The sequence below is a fragment of the Rattus rattus genome, chromosome 14 (assembly GCF_011064425.1).
Source record: "Rattus rattus isolate New Zealand chromosome 14, Rrattus_CSIRO_v1, whole genome shotgun sequence".
NCBI classification, from domain to species: domain Eukaryota; kingdom Metazoa; phylum Chordata; class Mammalia; order Rodentia; family Muridae; genus Rattus; species Rattus rattus.
The window spans coordinates 18,414,609-18,434,955 of NC_046167.1; the positions used below are offsets into that span (position 1 = coordinate 18,414,609).

The 20,347-nt window shown below is 37.8% G+C and overlaps 1 protein-coding gene across 2 annotated transcripts; it reads right to left on the reverse strand.

The window, feature by feature from the left end:
* Positions 1 to 575: 575 nt before the first annotated feature.
* Positions 576 to 18,176, reverse strand: LOC116883411 (aldo-keto reductase family 1 member C18). Of its 2 annotated transcripts, XM_032884537.1 has the most exons (9): positions 18,057 to 18,176; positions 11,522 to 11,689; positions 10,634 to 10,750; positions 9,637 to 9,714; positions 8,544 to 8,666; positions 4,528 to 4,637; positions 4,108 to 4,273; positions 3,033 to 3,115; positions 578 to 821 (listed from the first exon to the last, which is right to left on the reverse strand). In XM_032884537.1, exons 1-9 carry the CDS (start codon positions 18,138 to 18,140, stop codon positions 779 to 781), a joined length of 972 nt encoding a protein of 323 aa, XP_032740428.1. In that variant the 5' UTR covers positions 18,141 to 18,176; the 3' UTR covers positions 578 to 778. The 2 variants fall into 2 exon arrangements, with proteins under 2 accessions (XP_032740427.1, XP_032740428.1); XM_032884536.1 differs by lacking the exon at positions 9,637 to 9,714 and having other exon boundaries at positions 576 to 821; positions 18,057 to 18,140.
* Positions 18,177 to 20,347: the final 2,171 nt, after the last annotated feature.

Consider the following 20,347-nt stretch of genomic DNA (forward strand, 5'->3'; position numbering starts at 1 on the left):
ACACACAATTCTACAGATTCATATGCTACAAGATCATTTTTTCCACAAGCATTTTAAAGTCACAGGCCTTTTAAAGTATGTTGGAAGAAACAAGGGAATTCTTTGAGTTGTTTCTACAGAAGGGCACCATTGATGACTTTGTATGGGTTGGAATCAGGACACACAAGAGTTTGGTTCTATTTATATTCTAAAGAGCTCAAGTTCTTTGCAGTTTGACTCCCCTCTGGGCTCCCTCTTAGCCTCCTACAGAGGCTGCTTTCTCAGTTTCTTGGAGTTCTATTCCTTGATCCTGTTCTTCTGGCTTCTGGCTGTTCTTCTTATGTATGTCTTGCCTTCTAGACCACATATGGTATATTTTCTTGTTGTCTGAACACAAGGAGAAACACAGACTGATAAAACCCCCTTCTAATTGCTACTTCCATAAAAGTTGAGCCCTCTATCCATACCTACCCTAGAAATGTCCGTAGAATGGGTTTTATCTCTCAAACACCACACATACATTCCCAGATGAATCAGTTTGAGCTCTGATGGGACAGGAGGAAGTAAAACATTCAAATCATACATAGGAGGAGGTGAGGCTGAAGCAAAATATTTTTATTTATTTACAGAAAAGCAGCAAAATTTAGTGAATTTGCTCCCCGATGTACAGACACAGCTCAAACTGGGGGTGAGTTGCTAAGCAGTATGGATTGGAGTCAGTGTGTTGTATTATTGGCCTCTGAGAGTCCAGCATCACACAAAGGAGCTTCGAGCAGAACTCACGGCTAGGGCCGCCATCTTAGTATTCATCAGAGAATGGAAAGTTAGGGTGAGCCTTAAACCTACAATAAAAAAGAACAACGCACAATGTTTCTGGCGTCTGCTTATATAGTATAAGATTTCTACAAAGATGCCACTGAGGAAAATTGAAAGCTGTTTTTTGATAAAGCCAGAAGAACAAGTGAGCTGCTCAAATTATATTTCCCTTGGAACTTAATACATAGAGAGCCCAGAGATAATCAAAGATATACATCTTTCTATAAAGCAAAGAGACATTTACTGTAAATTCTCAATGAAGCAGTAACTGATTTTTGCTTTGTTTTGAATTGGGTAAGTCTAGTTATGTATTTGATGACAAGGAATACCTCTGAGGGGCTGTGAGATGACTCAAAAGATAACGTTGCTTGGGGCCATCCCAGGTGACTTGACTTATATCCCTGGCCACATGGTGGCAGTACAGAATCAACTTCTGCTAGTTGTCTTACTTGCATAGTATGCACATCATATTAAATACACATCGATTTAAAAAAATAACAAAAAGTTAAAAATACTTTTAGGCGACAAAGAAACTGATAGCAGCCCAGTGTCATTTAAAAATATCATCAATTATTCACTAGCTACTTACGACACAGATTTCCACCTAGCAGGGATGTCATTCATGAGACTGAAGTTGCCTCTCCAAGGGACTTAACTGTATGAAACTTATGATGTAGCAAGAAACCGATAAAATGATTTATCATTTTAATAGGAGTAAAAATCACGGATTGTTTGCCATTATTTCCATCTCTTTGAAAAGGTGTGCTTACTTCATTGTTTTCCTCCATACCATTGGAATATTAACAATGTTTTGCTAATTGTAGGTAATGATTTTGGATCACATGCAATTGTGCATTCTAGTACATTTCATCTGTTATTTTGCTTAATTTGAATTAATTATGATTAATTTTCTCACATGGAGAAGAAATTCCCTGCTTAACCTCTTTTATATCTTTTTCAAATCCTACAGACTCCAAGGTAACATGAAGGAGAGCTAAGATCTCTCATTGATTATAAATTTTTCCAGGACAGGTATAGATGTCCACCAACAGATGAACACATGATGAAAATGTATGAACATTTGTACAATGTAATTTAATCCAAATGTAAAGAATAATAAAGTTATGAAACATGAAAAGACATGGAGGAAAATGCAAAGTCCTACATTAAGGGCTACATCCCAGTCACAGAAAGACAGTTCATGCATGTTCTCTTTCATATGTAGATTCTAGATACTAACTTTTATATACGCGTATTGAAGTGAGGGTGGGTGCGAGTGGAAGTCAGACAACTAGAGAGACTGGTGAATGTGGAGAAGAAAGTGTAATAAGGGAAGATGGGGAATTTGAAAACACATACTTGACAAGGAAGAGGAAAAGGGACAAGTGGGGAAGGACAAGGAAATGGAAAATGGAATGTGAGGGGAGAAATGGAATGCGAGGGGAGGTTTGGTCAAAACTAAGCGTATGTGAAAATGCCATAAGGAAATTTGTTGCTTTGCATGCTAATTAGAAAGTGTCTCTTGCAGTCAGGCGTTTTGCTGCACACTATTTGTAAATGTCTTTTCACTACAGCCTCTTCAGACTCTGCCTTCGGATACCCAGACTGAAGAACATCAATACCAAGTGTTCTATTGACCACAGCAATCCAGACATTCTTGAGAAAATATTTGTCTAGATCACAAATATACATCCAGTGCTAAGAAAATATGAGGGTTAATATTGTACAGCCATTAAATTTGTAAGAACAAATAAGTGATTCTATATGGAGAGGGGTGAGAGCTGTTGACCAAGTACCACAGCGATGGTAGCCTCATCTTTGGTCTGATAAGGAATGGAACCGATTTTTAAAATGGCATTTTGAAACTGATCATTACAATATTCAAACATGTGACATTGAAATATGCACAGGATACCCATAGACTCAAAAGATCTGCAGGAAGAATAAAGACTTGGCAATGGTGCTGGCTGACCCAGTGCCCTCTAATCAATGGCTGTAGGAGGAGCAGGTGCATCAGATCAAGGTGATCCTGTATCCATCACCCATTGGCTGTGCTCAAGAGTAAACCTCTGACAGAGTCTAGAAAGAGCATTCTACAAATCTGTGTCTTCTCTGACTCACTGGTCTTTGATGTCCTCATCTTGAGGTCACTTCTGACAGACATGCTATTAAAATACTCTCCTAAGAGAATAAATAGAGAACCATCAAAATTATAAAAAGCTATGAAAGTTACTTACATATTAGCAGGAAAGTACCGAAGATTTCTGTCCAGGTTATCTAAAATTTCCATGTCATCTGAAGCCAACTGGAAATCAAAGACCTGTTATAGAAGAAGAAATGTTAAATATTTGTTTATGAAAAATATATGTCAACCTTTCTCAGAGACAATAATTAAAAATATCTGTGAAGTTCTCCCCAATTCTCAAAGCCATCAAGCAAAACATTCAAGTGAATCTTAAAGACCAGATTAAAAATTAAGTGGAAAAGGGTTGGGGATTTAGCTCAGCGGTAGAGCGCTTGCCTATAAAGCACAAGGCCCTGGGTTCAGTCCCCAAAAAAAAAAAAAAAAAAAAAAAAAAAAAAAAAACAGAAAGAAAAAATTAAGTGGAAATACTTTATCACACACAATATGTAATACTACAGGCAAAAGAAGAAATGAAGCTGATGTGATTCAAAGGAGATAATGCCATGTATGCAAAAGTGCAGAGATAGTTTTGAAAACGTCCTTCAGTAATTTTCATGGATACATTGAATTTGTATAGCCCATGCATGAGGAGTTAGGATGAGAAAAAAGTCAATTTCCATATTATTTAAAATAGCAGTTGCCCAATTAGTAATCATTCCTGGTCAAAGGACTGACTTGAAGAGGACCCTCATTGTAAATCATTCCAACCAGTTTTATCAAGATGATGATAAACACGTGGGTCCATAATTCATTGGTGTTATTCCAAACTAGTGTGAGAAATAATAAAAATAGCAACAATTTTAAAGCTGACATATTTAGGTAAGAGATGTACTACTTAATTTATATTTTTTTGTACATTTGAAAATTTCCAAAACAAAAATGAAGGATGTGGGGAGCAAGGAAGATGCAGCTTAAGAGTCCTGGTGCACTCACTCAGTGGGAGAGGATACCCCTAGACCTGCAGTGACTTGACATCAGGTGGGGGTGGGGGGATGAGAGGGTGGTGGGGAGGGTCTATGATCTGCATGAGGGAGTACTGGGAGGGGAGGAAAACTGGTATTGGGATGAAAGGGAAGGAAGGAAGGAAGTAAGGAAGGAAGAGTCCTGGTGCCCTATCTCTTCATCACCTGCAGGTTCTCTCTGATTCTCTCCTCATTGAAACTCTTGGCTAGGGTCACAATCCCACGCTCCAGCTGGTAGCGAAGGGCAATCAGGGCTGGAGTCCGCTTGTACTTCTTTGCCATGGTACAAAGAACGGGATCATCCAAGAGAACTGGGGTATCTTCATTAATACTGGAAGGAAAGACGAATTCCAGAAATTTCACTTTTTTTTTCTCTTGTGCCAGGATTGAGCACAGATGAAAATGGCCACAAGAATCCCATGAATTCTCAGATGTGGTCAGTGGACTAGCAGCTGATCATCCTCTGGGACCTCTCAAAAATAACACCCACTTTGACTACGAGTGACTTCCAGAAACCTGACTATTGTAGAACAAAGAATATGTTAGCAACTGTGACTAAGAGATGAATTCTACTGCTGCTGTTACCAGTATTTGTATCTCTGAGTTCCCAGGGCACCATAGGCAACCAGAACGATGTCATTCATCTTGCAGTAAGCCAGCAGCTTGCTCTGGTTGAGATAAAGATGACATTCTACCTGTGCATAGAGAATAGAAAGGTATCAAAGTATATAAAAACTCACACTGGTAACAAAGAGGAATATTAAAGGGAAGGAAGCTGAGTAAAAATAACCAATATCAACATGAAATCGGAATGGAAAGTATCAATACCATATCATGATTTTTTTTTCAAATAAATGAATCCTCTCTCTTGGGAAGTCAAAATAAAACAAATAACATTCTCGAGATTCGGTAACCCTGTGGTAACCAGGTCTCGGATGCTTAATACCAATTTCTACTATGCCAGACATACCAAATTCCATGTCGTTTCATATGGAAGGAGAATGAATTCACAGAGGTTTGAATAATGAACAGTAGACTAAAGCGAGGATTTGATCAAATATTCAGTAGAAGTAAAGTCTGAAGGAAATTGTTAAAAACATAGGCCAGTGATATTGAGTTGATTTCTATACCAAAAGAAGAACAATTAAAATAAGCACAAGTACAGAGAAGGAAAGAGGGAGGGACACACACACACACACACACACACAGAGAGAGAGAGAGAGAGAGAGAGAGAGAGAGAGAGAGAGAGGCAACACGAAAGCATTGTCCTCTAATGATATTGTTTATTATAGTAACTCCTTTCTTACAGCATTAATAATTAAAGAAAAGAAATCAAAGTATAGCTTATCATACAGTTAGTCAGTTTGTTTGGTCTTTATAATCAAGTTCTTTTACACTAATATATCATGTAAGAAAGGGAATAGCAGTATCAATAGAATCATTAATGCCCAAGAGGGGAAATTTCGCAGGTCTCAGTCCTAGACAAACACAGGCAACTAAAGATGTTGGAGGAACGATTAGCCTCCTTGGGATGAGCTCCCTTACTGGTTGTCTAATGCAGAGTGGTCAGCCGAAGCCATATACATAAAATTAAGAAAGGCAGATTCAAAAACTAGATACCAAGAAAGCCACCCAATTAAAAAATGGGGCGCGGATCTCATCAGAATTTTCAAGAGAAGAAACGGAAACGGAGAGGACTAGAACGGGAGGATCACGTGGGGAGGCACAGAGGAATGGGTGATGAGGGGGCAAATACAGGGAGAGACAGGTAAAACTAGGAGCTGTTTGAGCGGCGGAAAATAAACCCAATACAACAGAGGCTTCCTAAAAGATGAACATATGTGAAGGTGATCTAAATGAAATCAGCAAACAATGGGGGGGAGACAGAGTCCTAACTGGTCATCTCTTGTTAGCAAATGTAGCTCCCACTACTGGGTTTGGGATACGTCTAATTGAATGGTTAGCCAAAGGAATCCATGGGATTCTTATACAACCCAGGCTGTAGCCAAGAGTTGGTTGCTCTTCACAAACCGACAGCAAGTCCTCATGGTTGAAGACAACACCTACACAACTCACTGAACATGGAGAAGTTATGTTGGTGTCCCGACAGAGCCTTTACTCCTATGTTCTAGTATCTTTGGTACAGGAAGGTACCCTGCAGGCTGCCACAGGAAAGATGCAAACATCAGCCCAGGTGCAATCTCTTCGTTCTACAACGGTGGCCTGCCTGCAAGATATACTAGTGCAATGGTGACATAAAGCTTGTGACAGTAACCAAACAATGTCTGATTTGACTTAGGGCCCACTCAGTGAGATGAGACTCATTCCAGACATTTTCTGAGTGGTCTAGAACCAAGACTAGATGGGCCAGGGACCTAAGTTAAAGCCAAATAGTACTGAGAGATCATGGCAATAAAATGAGTTCTAATGATATTCTGCTATACTCATTGATCAGAGCCTTGCTTAGCCATCAATAGAGTATCTTTCTCCTGCAGTAAATGTGACCAAATACAGAAACTGATGGCTGGATATTTTACAGAGAGTGAGAGACCTTGGGACACCCAGACCTAATGGAGATCTCTCCATCAAATTCCTTGCCACAGGGCTCAGGGAACCCTGTGGAAGAGCGGGGTAGACAGAGCCAAAGAACCAGTTGGGATGGACTACATTGAGAAAACTGGGCTCGCTGGTTCAACAGGATCAATACGCAAGCGAACTCAAAGACTGAGGCAGTATGCAAAGGGCCTGTGCAGGTCTGCAGCAGATGGAGTCCTAGAGCAGAAAAGAGAAGTGGGCACATCCCATCCCTAACAAGAGGCTGTCTTCAGTTGATAGCCACTTGCAAATGAAAATTTGGTTTCCTCTGAGGGAGTCTCATTGGGGAAACAAACTTCTCTTTAGGGAAAGCTACATGCTCAGAAGTAGGTGGCCAAAAGAAAGCAAATTCAACTTCATCTTTGTAGGCTCACTGTCTTATAATGTCATGTTTTTAAAAAGTTTATCCTGTTTCTATTTATGTATCTATTCACCTATGTGTGTGTATGTATGTATGTATGTATGTATGTATGTATGTATGTATGTATGTATCATCTGCTGACATAATCTATCTGTATATGTATCTATGTATCTATGATCTACTATCTGTCAATCATTAACCATCTATCTATATCTATATTTTCATATATAAATAAAATACACACCCCACAGGTCCTTTGCACATATTATGGATTTGGTGGTTTTTTATGGGATTTCTGAGTGTGCGAATGAGTGATTCTCCATATTTATATCGGCTTCTTGTGCCTTTTCTTAGTATGCGATCCTTCTGTTCATTTGTTCATTTGTTTGTTTGTTCTGTTCATGCATATTTCTTGTTGTTCTATCCCATTTTATTTTATTAGAATAAAAAGAAGCCGTTTTGTTTTATAATGAGAGATAGAATGGGATTGTATCCAGATAGGAAGGGAGATGGGGAGGAACTTGGAGGAGTAGAGGAAGGGGAAACCATAATCAGGAAATATTATGTGAGAAAAATATATCCTAAATAAAGGGGAAAGAAAGAAATCTTACCTTTACAAAGAAGCTATATGGCTAGGTTTAATTTTATTAAGTGATCAAGTCTCATGTCACTAGCTGTTAGATAATTCGAGTTCTGGCTTATCTGTGATTCTCTCCAGCTGCTTGCTGTCAGTTAAAATTCGAAACACTTAATTTTTAACCTCTTTTGAACCAGTGGTTCTCAACCAGTAGGTTGTGATCCCTCTGTGGGAGTGTCAAGTTACCCCTTTACAAGGGTTGCACTTCAGATATCCTACATATCAGATATTTACATTACAGATGATGATAGTAGCAAAATTGCAGTTATGAAAGTAGTAACGATAATAATTCTACAGTTGGGGTTCACTACAACATGAACTGTATTAAGGGACCCCGGCACTAGGAAGACTGAGAACCAGTGGTTTAGACTCACTGGTATTTTTTTTTTATCATTCCTCCAAATATTATAAAAGTTTGAATGTGGTTCATTATAAAACCAATGTAAAGTTATTATTTTCGTGTTGTTTCTTTGACATTTATATTTGAAAATAATGTCATTAAGTATCTAATGCATAAATATATAAGTCACATTCTCTCAACCAAGAATGCATTTCATATATGAAAGTTATGAAAAGTATGTCAGATCATACAACCAGCACACAATAGATGTTTTCAGGTACTGCATCAACTCTACACGTTACGTCAGTATTGCCATACTCTCTCCATTGTTCCTGATTCAGTGTCTCATCATTATTAATAACTCAGGACTAAATGCGCCTTCCTTCTGAAGTGTGACTAATGGCTTCCTCTCCAAATGTTAGCCTTGGCTTCTCTAAATTATTTCACATAGTTCAGTGCTGTGGTCTCCCTTAGTCATTGTTTTGCTTTACCAAGCAAAGACACAATTATTGGTCCTCCCAGAACCCTGGATGAGAGCTCTGCTCTTAGCCACCTTAAAAGAAAGATATAAAAGAAAGGCAAACATGTAGGGAGGACACACAGACACCAGTCAATAGTACAAGAAGAAAGGAAAGAAAGCCCGAAGAAAAGTAGGGAAAGATTCTCACCTGGTTGCACACAGGCCTGTGCTTGAGCCCCGGCTTGTTCAGGATCCTCTCCAGCTGCCTGCGGTTAAAGTTGGACACCCCGATGGACTTGGCCAATCCTGCATCCTTACACTTCTCCATGGCCTGGGGTATAAGACATTAGTGAAGAATAACATATGCAATTGGAATCCAGTGACAGGAATGCAAAGCTACGTTGCTAGAAAGAAGAGTGCTAAGAAAAGAAAATGCAGCTAGCGGTTATTTATTGTTAAGAAGTGAAAATTAATAAAGGAAATGGCAGAAAAGACCATGATTATAAGATAGAGCGTGCCTGCACTCTCCTTAGGCAATCATGATTATCATATAGGGAGGAACACAGGGTTACAGCTATGTTCCCCAGTCCTCTTACACTTTGTTCTGCCCTGCATTCCCCTATTACTTAAGCAGAAGAGTCACGAGAAAGACTGTAATATCCACAGCAAAGGGCACATATCTCTTTCTTACATGTGGAGTTGCGTGACCTAGATTTTTCTCTTCTGTTTCTCAGTAACATTCACAGACTTGGTTTGTTGACAAGTATTAGATAGTGCATTCAAATTACTGTAACCTGGACCCACTCTAATCTCCCTCCCATATCTACCACCTGTCCCTCTTCCCTCCAAACCTCCTCTCCACATTGATATACTTTTGTTTTGAGGCCCTCAGAATTTAACCAGGATCATCTATATGACCACAGCTTTGGAAGAACCTATTGGTGCCTGGTGAGTTCCTGAGTGGATACCAGATGAAGACAATAACTGTCCCTTTCCAAGAATTTATCATCAATAGTCAGTAGTTCAGCAGGGAGAGATAGGGTCTCCATGAAGACAGGGTTAATCTTGTGCAGGCCTACTCAGAGGGGATGGGGCACACTTGGTATGAGATCATGTCTGCATTGCCTATATCAGGTCCAGAAGACAGCATTTCACAGGGCTTCTTTCTTCTTTCTTTCTTTTTAAATTCTTCTTGCCCTTCCCTGAGATGTTCTTTGAGTCTTAGAATGGCTGATAATCAACCATAACATTCTCTGATTGTCTTTTTATTTTTTTCTGTGGCAATTAGTGTTGTCACTCACCTCCCAGGTGTCACAGAGATCCACTGTGTCAAGTATTAAGTTTCCATGCTCATCTTGAGGTAAAAGCTCATCCCCTGGCTGGAATAGTAGTAGCCATTAGAGACATGTTAGCATTTCCTCCTGGAGTTATGCTCCCACACAAGTTTATGTCTGGGAATTAAATCCCTAATATAGATGAAACATCTCCTGACATATTAAAACAGCGCTTTTGGTGCAGAATTGTAAGTGAAGTCCTTCAGCAACAGTTCTTTCCATTTTCATATGCTCTGTGTGATCATAAAAACTGTAATTCCATGTCATATGTTGTAATGTTGTTGACTTGTGTTGCAATGATGAGTTTGCTCTGAAAAAGTCACTTGTGACATGGCTTTGATTTCAGGTAATTGTGTGTTGTAACCTTGACCCAGGACAATCAGGGTTCTTATAGATGGCCTTCAGCACTCTGCATGCATAAATTATAGAGAGCTCAGAGTAAGAAAAAGCTAATCATTGCTTTGCAAGATGAACTTTGATGTTGGAACATTTAGGAAGCCATCAAATATTAATGAGCATGAACTTGGAGTGAAAGGCAATGTTTACCATCATTAGAGGTGTCTGAAACAAAAGCTGATCAAACCTTTAATAATACAGAAGCAAGGTATGGATAAGTGGAGATATTCCCAAAGAATACTCCTAATAGTGAATATATCCTTAGCTTTGCTCATTTACATGGTGTGGTAAATTTTTTTTACATAAGTTATCCTGAGCAGTGTTTTATAATTTTTTTGCATTTTATTTATTTTTTTAGTGTGTGTGTGTGTGTGTGTGTGTGTGTGCGCGCGCGCACGCGCGTAGGAATTAGGTCTTTCCTTCCATTATTTCTGAGCAATACATTGTTGTTTTATAACTCATGTAAGTACACCAAGAATTCTATACACTTTTAGAAGCTAAATCCATGTGCTCACAAACGAGGGTCATGTTGATAGCTAAAGTTAGGTAACCATTACAAATTGCCTACCTTCAGAGATACCGGGAAATGAATGAGATAGAGGTCTACATAGTCCAAATTAAGTTTCCTCAGTGAATTTTCCAAGCTGGGTCTGACCAACTCTGGACGATGGGAAGTTGACCAAAGCTACAGAGGATGGATAATGGAAATTGTGCTGGATTAATAAGTTACTCAGTGGCTTTCTATCACCTGATATTGAGAAATTTCAAGTGGTTAAAAACTGATCACAAAAAATATACTCATTTTCCCCTAGATATTTGTTTTAAAATAGTGTCCACTTATATAAACTCATATACATAAATATTATTAGTAAATATGACAAAAATTGAAGGGGATTTCTTAAGATATAAATACATTGTCAATTCACATTGGAATTATGCACTACAAAACAGTTTAATATTTTAATTCTCTCATCCACCGAACGATTTAATAGCCCTTTAATTTGTATAACTAAAGAGAAGTTTTTCAGTATTTTAATATATTGTAGACACAGTAGTGTAACTATTTCTTAATTTCATACCTAAGGGTTCTTTTATAATGTTCTGTCTTATCTAAATATATGATGATTGATATTCATAATTATAAGTTTTAGAAAACAATTTAGCTCACGAGGGAATGTGTAGTCGCAGCAGAGTCCTCCCTGATAACATCTAAACCATAGTACTATCAGTCGAGCCTCAGAAAAACAACTGGACTCTCTATTAAGCTTATGAATTTCAACATAGTAATTATGAGAAGCCATCACCCTTAACCTTCAAGGCTGAACGCAATGTGTGGATATGCATGAACAAAACATGGTCAATAAGCACAATTCACCAACTACAGGTTTAGTCATACAGTGTTTTCTAAATCCCTTTTCATTAATCTGTAAAGTCAGGCAGGGTATACAGAGCATACCTTTGAAGTATAGAATATATCTTCCCTTTTCACAGTGCCATCTTCAATCTTGCTTACAATGGCCTGGCCTATCTCTTCTTCATTCTGGTACAAGTGAGAACAATCAATATGGCGGAACCCAACATCTATAGCTATTTTCGTGGACTCCATAGACTTTTTCCTGAGATGCTAAAGAAACAGAAACAAATATTATTTAGAGATCTGTATGATTGAGTCATGAATCAAACCCTCCCCATGTTTTTAGTTAGTTGTGCTTGGAGTAATAAATCTAGCCAAGTTTTATTGGGTCTTTCCTAACTCGATAAGCACATTGATGAGAGATATCATTTCCCAGAAAACAGCAACCTCTACTCTAAAAAAAGTGGCTAATATGCTCTGTTAATCTTTTTTATAAGCAGTTAAATTATATATATGTAATATATATGTATGTATCAGAAATAAAAATGCTCAATGAAAATGATTACTCAGAAGACAGATTTATGCATAATAAATTATCTACATCATAAAGGAAAATTTAGTTGTCAGATTTTACATTAAAAGTAATAATTTTAGGAAAATTATATATAAAGCAACATTTAAAATTATTGTCTTGTGTACCAAGTTTGGTTAAAAAATAAAAAATTGTGAACCAAATACATCATTTATTTGTTATGCATTAATTAAAATTAGCATTTATTTCATAATTCAATTTTGAGGGTAGGAAGAATAAAAGAAATAAAATAAATGTAAATATTCTTTTATGAAGTAGTGCTGAAGGTTTTGCAAGACAAGTAATAATAATAAAAATCATAATAGCTTGTAAACAGTGTCCAGTTGAACAGATGTTGCTTGCCCTAAAGGGAGAGCCTCAAAGGGACATAGCTAGAATTCTTGAATGTGTGTTCTGGAGCTCCTGCAGGCATCTGTATGATTAGGACAACCCTGCATATGAGAGACAGAAGCAATAAGGCCCATAAGAAAAATTTTCCATGTTTTATCAAGCCCTTTAGAAGCCAAAAGTGGAAATTTACCAGCCGAATATACAAAACTGCTTGTTCTTACCCTTGAAATTTCATAGAGTTCTAAAGGTGTTTTTATAATTATTAAATCAAGAATTTAACTACCAGAAAACTAATCACCAATTTTATTTATCTTCGAACCTTGCAAGCTTCATTAATGACTGGTCTTAGCAATAAATGCTCACTGCTACAATAGGGGCATAGATAGTATGAGAATAACTAATTACTTTTTGGATGTAAGCCCTACTCCCCAAGAGTAGGTATCCTTACTGGGGTCATGAACCTGTAATCAGAAAGGCCATAGGCCCTAGATAAGAACTTATCTATAAGAATATTTATTAACTTATTTATAAGGATAGCCATAGAATTGAACTGACTCTTGACCACTTATCCTTCTATCCAGAGGTTAGTGAATCTCTCAACTGTCACCTGGGAAGTTAATCAGGAATTGTCTCAACAACAATTATTTTTTCAAAAGCCATGGACTTGAAAGAGAATAATGAGGTGTATACAAGAGAGCTTGGGGCGGGGGGAGGGAAATGACATAATCATATTATATTATAATCTCGAAAATAAAAAGAAATAATGAAAAAGATGTCATTTCTCAAAGTGAAAATTTTGCCCAATCCTTAAATAAATGTAAATTAAATTTCTGGAGTATGAAATTAACAATAAATGCAATGCATTTCTTTGGGAAAGGGTGAAGTTATAGCTAAGGTTAAGAGTTATAGCAAGGTTAGGAGTACTTGCTGCTCCTGAAGAGGACCCATGTTCTCAGTGCATACATGGCAGCTTGCAGCCATCTCTAACTCCAGTCCCATGCTACCTGACTTCTGACCTCGCCAGTCATCAGTTACTCATGGGTTATGTGTTGCCTCCAGCAAACCTAAAGAGTCTATACGCCACACTCTATTGATTTATAGATATTTGTATTACCTCATGATGTTATTGTGTGGCTTGCGTTATAAAACCTATACAGAGTTAATAGAAGAGAACATGGGAAAACTGTGTGACTGCTAGTGATTGCTAAAAGAGGTTGTAGTAAGAATAACTTTTAAAGATACCACCGTTTATTTATTTATTATTTATTTAGTCTGTGTATGTGTGTGTATGAGAGAAAGACAGAGAGACAGAAGACACAGACACACACATACACATGCACACACACACATATGCACACACACACACACACAGATAGAGAGGGGGGGAAGAGAGAATATATGGAGGCTAGATGACAACTTTCTAGGGTAGGTTCTCTTCATCTGGGTGGGACAGTCAGGTTCTAAGCTTGGCAGGAAATACCTTAACTGCTCAGCCATTTTGCTGACCCAAGAATTCTTTTTAAAATTTTTTTTGATTAGATATATTTCTTTACTTACAATTCAAATATTATTCCCTTTCCCGGTTTCCTGTCCATAAGCCCCCAGCCCCTCCCCCTATACAGGTGTTCCCCCCTCCAACCCCTTACTCCCCTCCCCCATATTTCCCTGCCTGGGGGTCCAACCTTGGCAGGACCAAGGGCTTCCCCTTCTCCTGGTGCCCCAACAAGGCTATTCTCTACTACATATGTAGTTGGAGCCCTGGGTCAGTCCATGTATAGTCCTTTGGTAGTGGTTTAGTCCCTGGAAGCTCTGGTTGGTTGGCATTGCTGTTCTTATGGGGTTGCAAGTCCCTTCAGCTCTTTCAATCCTTCCTCTATTTCCCCCAAAGAGGGTCCTGTTCTCAGTTCAGTGGTTTGCTGCTAGCATTGACCTCTGTATTGGACATGCTCTGGATGTGTCTCTCAGGAGACATCTATATCCGGTTCCTTTCAGCATGAACGTTTTAGCTTCATCAATGTTATCTAGTTTTGGTGGCTGTATATATATGGGCCACATGTGGGGGCAGGCTCTGAATGGCCGTTCCTTCAGTTGTTGCTCTAAACTTTGCTTCCATATCCCCTCCTATGGATATTTCCCCCCGCCTTTAAGAAGGAGTGGGAGCATCCACATTTTGGTCATCCTTCTTCTTGAGCTTCCTGTGGTCTGTGGATTGCATCTTTGGTATTTTGAGCTTTTGGGCTAATATCCACTTATAAATTAGTGCATACCAAGTGTGATTGAGTAACCTCACTCAGGATGATATTTTCTAGTTCATTCCATTTGCCTATGAATTTCATGATGTCATTGTTTTTGATAGCTGAGTAGTACTCCATTGTGTGGATATACCACATTTTTTTTTTAATCCATTCCTCTGTTGAAGGGCATCTGGGTTTCTTCAAGCTTCTGGCTATTATAAATATGGCTGCTATGAACATAGTGGAGCATGTGTCTTTGTTATATGTTGCAGCATCTTTTGGGTATATGCCCAGGAATGGTATAGCTGGGTCCTCAGTCAGGTACTGGAATGTCCAATTTTCTGAGGAACCTCCAGACTGTTTTCCAGAGTGGTTGTACCAGTCTGCAATCCCACCAACAGTGGAGGAATGTTCCTCTTTTTTCACATCCTCACCAGCATCTGCTGTCACCTGAATTTTTGATCTTAGCCATTCTGACTGGTGTGAGGTGAAATCTCAGGGTTGTTTTGATTTGCCTTTCCCTAATGACTAAGGATGTTGAACATTTTTAGGTGCTTCTCAGCCATTTGATAATCCTCAGCTGAGAATGTTTTGTTTAGTTCTGTACCCTGTTTTTAAATAGGGTTATTTGGCTCTCTGGAGTCTAACTTCTTGAGTTCTTTGTATATTTTGGATATTAGCCCTCTATCAGATGTAGGATGCTTTTAAAGACACAGTTAGTATTGGCTTGAGAAGGATCTGTTGAGCAAAGGGTTCTAGAACAGTTGAACTTCTATTCACACTGTAACACTAACAATTGTCAGACATAACACCTGACCAAATTGCTATTACCTAAATATTACTTTAAATTCAGGATTCAAAATCTCTAGGTCCATGCTTTCCCCTTCCTCCTAAAGTCTGAGGGACAATTTTCTTTCAGGGAAAAGAGAAAATGATACAGATTCATGTGTGCAAGAGCCTGCCATTGAGCAGGGCCTCTTATGCAGTTTCTCTTGATTTCTTTCCACCTGTTAGTTCTGACTTGTATTCCTTGGTCTTTTTATGAGTGGCCCAGATCAATTATTTCCACTTTTAAATCTGTAAAATCAGCGTTTGAAATAGATGAGAACCGTATGTCAGTTAAAAATATAAAGTAAGAGAACATGCTTAGCACTTTCTACAAACACCAAAGGGCTTTGCTCACACCTTTCTCAAAAGCAGAGCCGTCTATTCCACTGCACATAAATTTTGTGTCCCCATATCCTATGTCTGTTGAAAACGGCACACTGCATATGAATTTGATTTGGTGCATTATTCATTAAAATGAGTCAATGTCATCTTTATTAATAGAGCATTTCTACGATGACAAGGCTCAACTGAAAAAAAAAATCCTCAAATTGAAATAGATTTCACTGTTTACAGCTTTGCTAGTTGTATGAAAGGTCCAGGTCACTGAGCCTGCAGGCGAGATCAGGCTCGCTAGACAAATATCTGTAACAACTGTTATCTGCACCTGAGTAGATGGAACCCGGGGATATTGTGCTAAGTGAAATGTCCTCTAGAGACTGGAAGACACTGCCTCTGAATGTGGAAGCTTCAAACACGGAGCAGCTAGGGTGACTGTACAGTGAAACCCAGTGCCATTCGGTTTTCAGTGCATAACAATTTTACAATGATGTGTATATTTTTTGAAAACATTGCCTTGATTAATGTACTGACTTTACATCACTGATGTTAATTGTCATATTTCAGCATTTTGTATGTAGTATGCACTAGTCAAATTATTCAAATTGGCACTTCCCCTGCATATAGTTTCTTTGAACAAACTTTTATTTTTCTTGCATATTTTATGAAATGTGGTAGGCTCTTGTGCACTACACTCAATCCCACAGTGTTTGAGGAAACACAGTTTATTCCCTTGATCTAATTGTGTGTATATCTAAGTTATACGACTTTTATCCAGCCTTCTCTCCTAGTCTCTATCCTTTATACCCTCTAGTTATCAATATTGTATATCATGTATTACATATCATAATCACATATAATTTATCATATATCATACATCATATACCATATATCACATATCATATATTAATTATGTTATTATTGTACATTATATTATATTAATTATATCATGTATTATGTATTATATATTATATTATACATTATACATTATAATTATACATTATACAGTGTACATTATACATTATATATTATATATTCCAGTAGACTCTTTTAGTTTCTACTTATGAAAAGGAACATGTGACCTTTGTTTTTCTGTGCCTGGACAGTTCACTTAGCACAATATCTCAGAGTTCCATCTATTCAGCTGCACATAACAGTTACTTTTCTCTATGCATACTGGCCTAATATATGTATCATCACCGTCTCTATCTCTATCTATATCATCTATATCTACCTGTCTGTCTGTCTGTCTGTCTGCCTATGTGTGTGTCTATCCATTTGTCTGTCTCATGCTTTCTTTTATCTTTCATTAGTTGCTGCACACTGAATTGAATTATTATGTTAGTATTGATTTGCTATACCCATATACTTATTTTTATATATACCCAGAAATGAGATATCCAAGTAATATATATATATTAGTATATAATATATATATATATATATATTAGTGGTTCTGTAGGAAAATAAATTGAGCAGTGGCATTGGTATAAAACTGGGCACATAGGCGAAGGGAATGGAATAGATTTCATTGATGTAAATCCATGGTCCAAAGTGATGCTCAACAAAGGCACTAAAACAAGGCTAAGAGAAAGCAGGGGATTTTCAACCAGTGACCCCAGGAACTCTGAATGTCCCTACAGAGAGTACAGAAACATGGCTGCAGTTCCTTACCTGGTATAAATATCAATCAAAATGAACAAAAGACATTTGCATAAGAACTGAGATGTTAAAAACCACCAGAAACAACATCAAGGAATCTCTCTAAAACATTGCATAGGCAATTTTTAGATACGTTCTTCAAAGTACAAGACACAATAGCAAAAGCAGAAAATGATAGTATTCAAGTTAAGAAGCTTTCCTATCATAGTAGAAACAGTCAACAGAGTAAAGAAACAATTTACAGAATAGGAAAAAAGTGTCACCCAATTATTTCATAAAGACTAATGCACAGAACTTATATCAAACAGAGATAACAAAAAACCAAGTAAACCATAATTCATGAATTGATTGAATAGGCATATTTCAGTGGTTAACAAATAAAATGCTCATGTAATACATAGTATCAGACAGTGATATTAACTAAATTTCAAATTTTCTCCTTTTCTCAGAAGCAGATCAAACCAGAAGGAAGACCCAAAGACCAGAATAGTTAACGATCAAATGCTGGCAGAGCACACACAGTTTGCCTCTCCTAAATAGCACAGCTCTAACCTGGTGAGGCAGAGGAGCCTACCAAAATGCCACAGGAATTGGTAAGCTTCATCCTTTTAGGTATTTCTTCACCAGCCATTCACCCCCAAACCAGTTTTGTTACCTCTTCGGTTGCATAGGTGCCAAAGCCCAGTACAGGGATGGAGTGACCATCGTTTAATTCTATCTTCTGAATTTTGGAATTCATTCTCAGATGCTGCTCTTCCCTAGAAGAATCTCTTTCTTCCTCTGCTTTCTCAAGTCAATGAACAAGTGCGAATTATAGCTTCAAGTAAGTGAGTAATCGGTAGTCAATGGCATGTGGGCGGGGTGAATTCCAAGGACAGTATTCTACTTGTGAGGAAAGAATTGGCACCAGTTCATTTATTTTTATATGAAAGATAATTTGCTAGGAAAAAAAATCCTACGTAATGACCCATTAATGATTTTATTTAATAAATGTTGTCGTTGGAATACCCCATGCATTATTTTAAGTTGCTTTATAAGAGACCAAGTGATTATTGACAATTTCTAGAGTGGCAAGATTGCTATTGCTTTAGTTGTCTGTTGTTATAAAAACACACTATGTACATGCAAGACGTGGCATAGCAAAGTACGTCAAAGCCAACAATGGTGATCTCTGTCTCTCTTCCATTTTAATTTGGTTCTTTGGTTTTTTTTTAGAGGCAGTGTCTACAAAACCCTTTCCACTTCTTTCCTACTACTACTTTTCTAGCCAGAATGATCCCCAGGGAACGACCCGGGTTCCCTGTTCCCTTGTTTATTTTCCTTTTCTGTTATCTTCTTTCTGCATTTTGCAGTTTTAATGTAGTTTCCCCCTTTTGTGGTTTATACTCCTGGGAGAAATGAAGAATTGGAGACATATCCTTGCAACTTCTCACACAGAGTATTTTGGACATTGAAGTGAAATTTTAGGTTGGTTGACGTAACAAAAGAGACATAAAACTGGTTATACCAGTGATTAAATGCAGTAGAATTAAACAAACACATGTGTTAATCCCTACAGAAAACTACAACATTGCCAAAAGCTAAGTTCAGAAGAGGTTTTATGTATCTAAAATACTGGTGTTACAACATAGTCAAAAGGCTACCTTCACAAGAGGTTTTATGTATGGAAAACAATACATAAAATGTTGTTACAGCATTGTCACAAAGCTACATACTGGTGTTGAGGCAACACATACTTTCACTGAGATCAGTTTGCCGCATCCATGAACAAACAGCCAAGTTAATGTGTCATCCCTGTATTGTGTAAAGGGGTTCCGCCCTCAAAATCACGTGGGGGAAAACAAAGATAGATTTTTTTTTTAATTTTCTTGCATTCAGCACTATGGGAAATATCTTCACTCTTCACAAATATTTAGGAGAGGATTCTGCTGTTTTTGCAGTTTAGAAATAAAGTTTTGAATTGTCCTCTGTTCATTGCTGTTGGAGACACTTCACTGTCCTAACTTGTTTGGTCACTTTGGAGTCACCTATCCTACATACATAAACTTGAATTTGTGGAGAAAATTCCTTGTCTGCAAACTTTCCATGAATCTTCAAATAATAGGCATTTTCTCCCTGAGACACTGTCCTAAGGCTATACCATCATCATAAACATCTTGCCATCTAGACTTCAAAGTGGTATGGGGAAGTTTATCAGTGGCACTGACAGCTGAGTGCCATCTCTCCTATTTTATTGCACACCTGATCCATCATAACTTGCAAACAGAAATATAGCAATAAAAGTGATAAAGTCCACATTGGAAAATTTCCCAACTAAGAAAAGGCCTAGATCAGGGAGATTTTCTTGTGAATTATAATGACCATTTAAGAGGCTAGAGAGATGGCGCCATGGCTAAGAGCATAAGCTACTCCACAAAGATCTATGTTCATTTTCCAGTACCCACATGGCAGCTCACGACTCTCTGTACACTTCCTTCTAGGGGACCCAACGCCCTCACACAGATGAATACAGGCAAAACACCAATGCACTTAAAACTTTAAAAATAAGATAATGATAATATTTCTATGGTATTAACTGAATATGTTTAAGTGATTCAAAATAGGCCCTTTGAGAGAAAAGAGAAGTGTTCTCTAAGACTAAATATCAAATACCATAAGATATTCTACTTGTAGGTTTGCAGCCAAAACCTTCAGAGGAAGTCATCGGAAAGATGTTTGCATGGTAGTGTTCGAGGAGCCTCACTCACTAAACTCCTAACAGTGGGAGACAGGTAACAAAGAGGTGAATGCAGAACTGTTGCCTATGAGTGCAATATCATTTAGCCTTTGACAAGAGATTCAGGTAACATCCAATCACGTGAATGAGACATGAAGACATTTCTCTGAAGTTGAACATTTTATGAATGAATAAGTATACTATAGAAAATGCATGTGCTTCCATAAGAC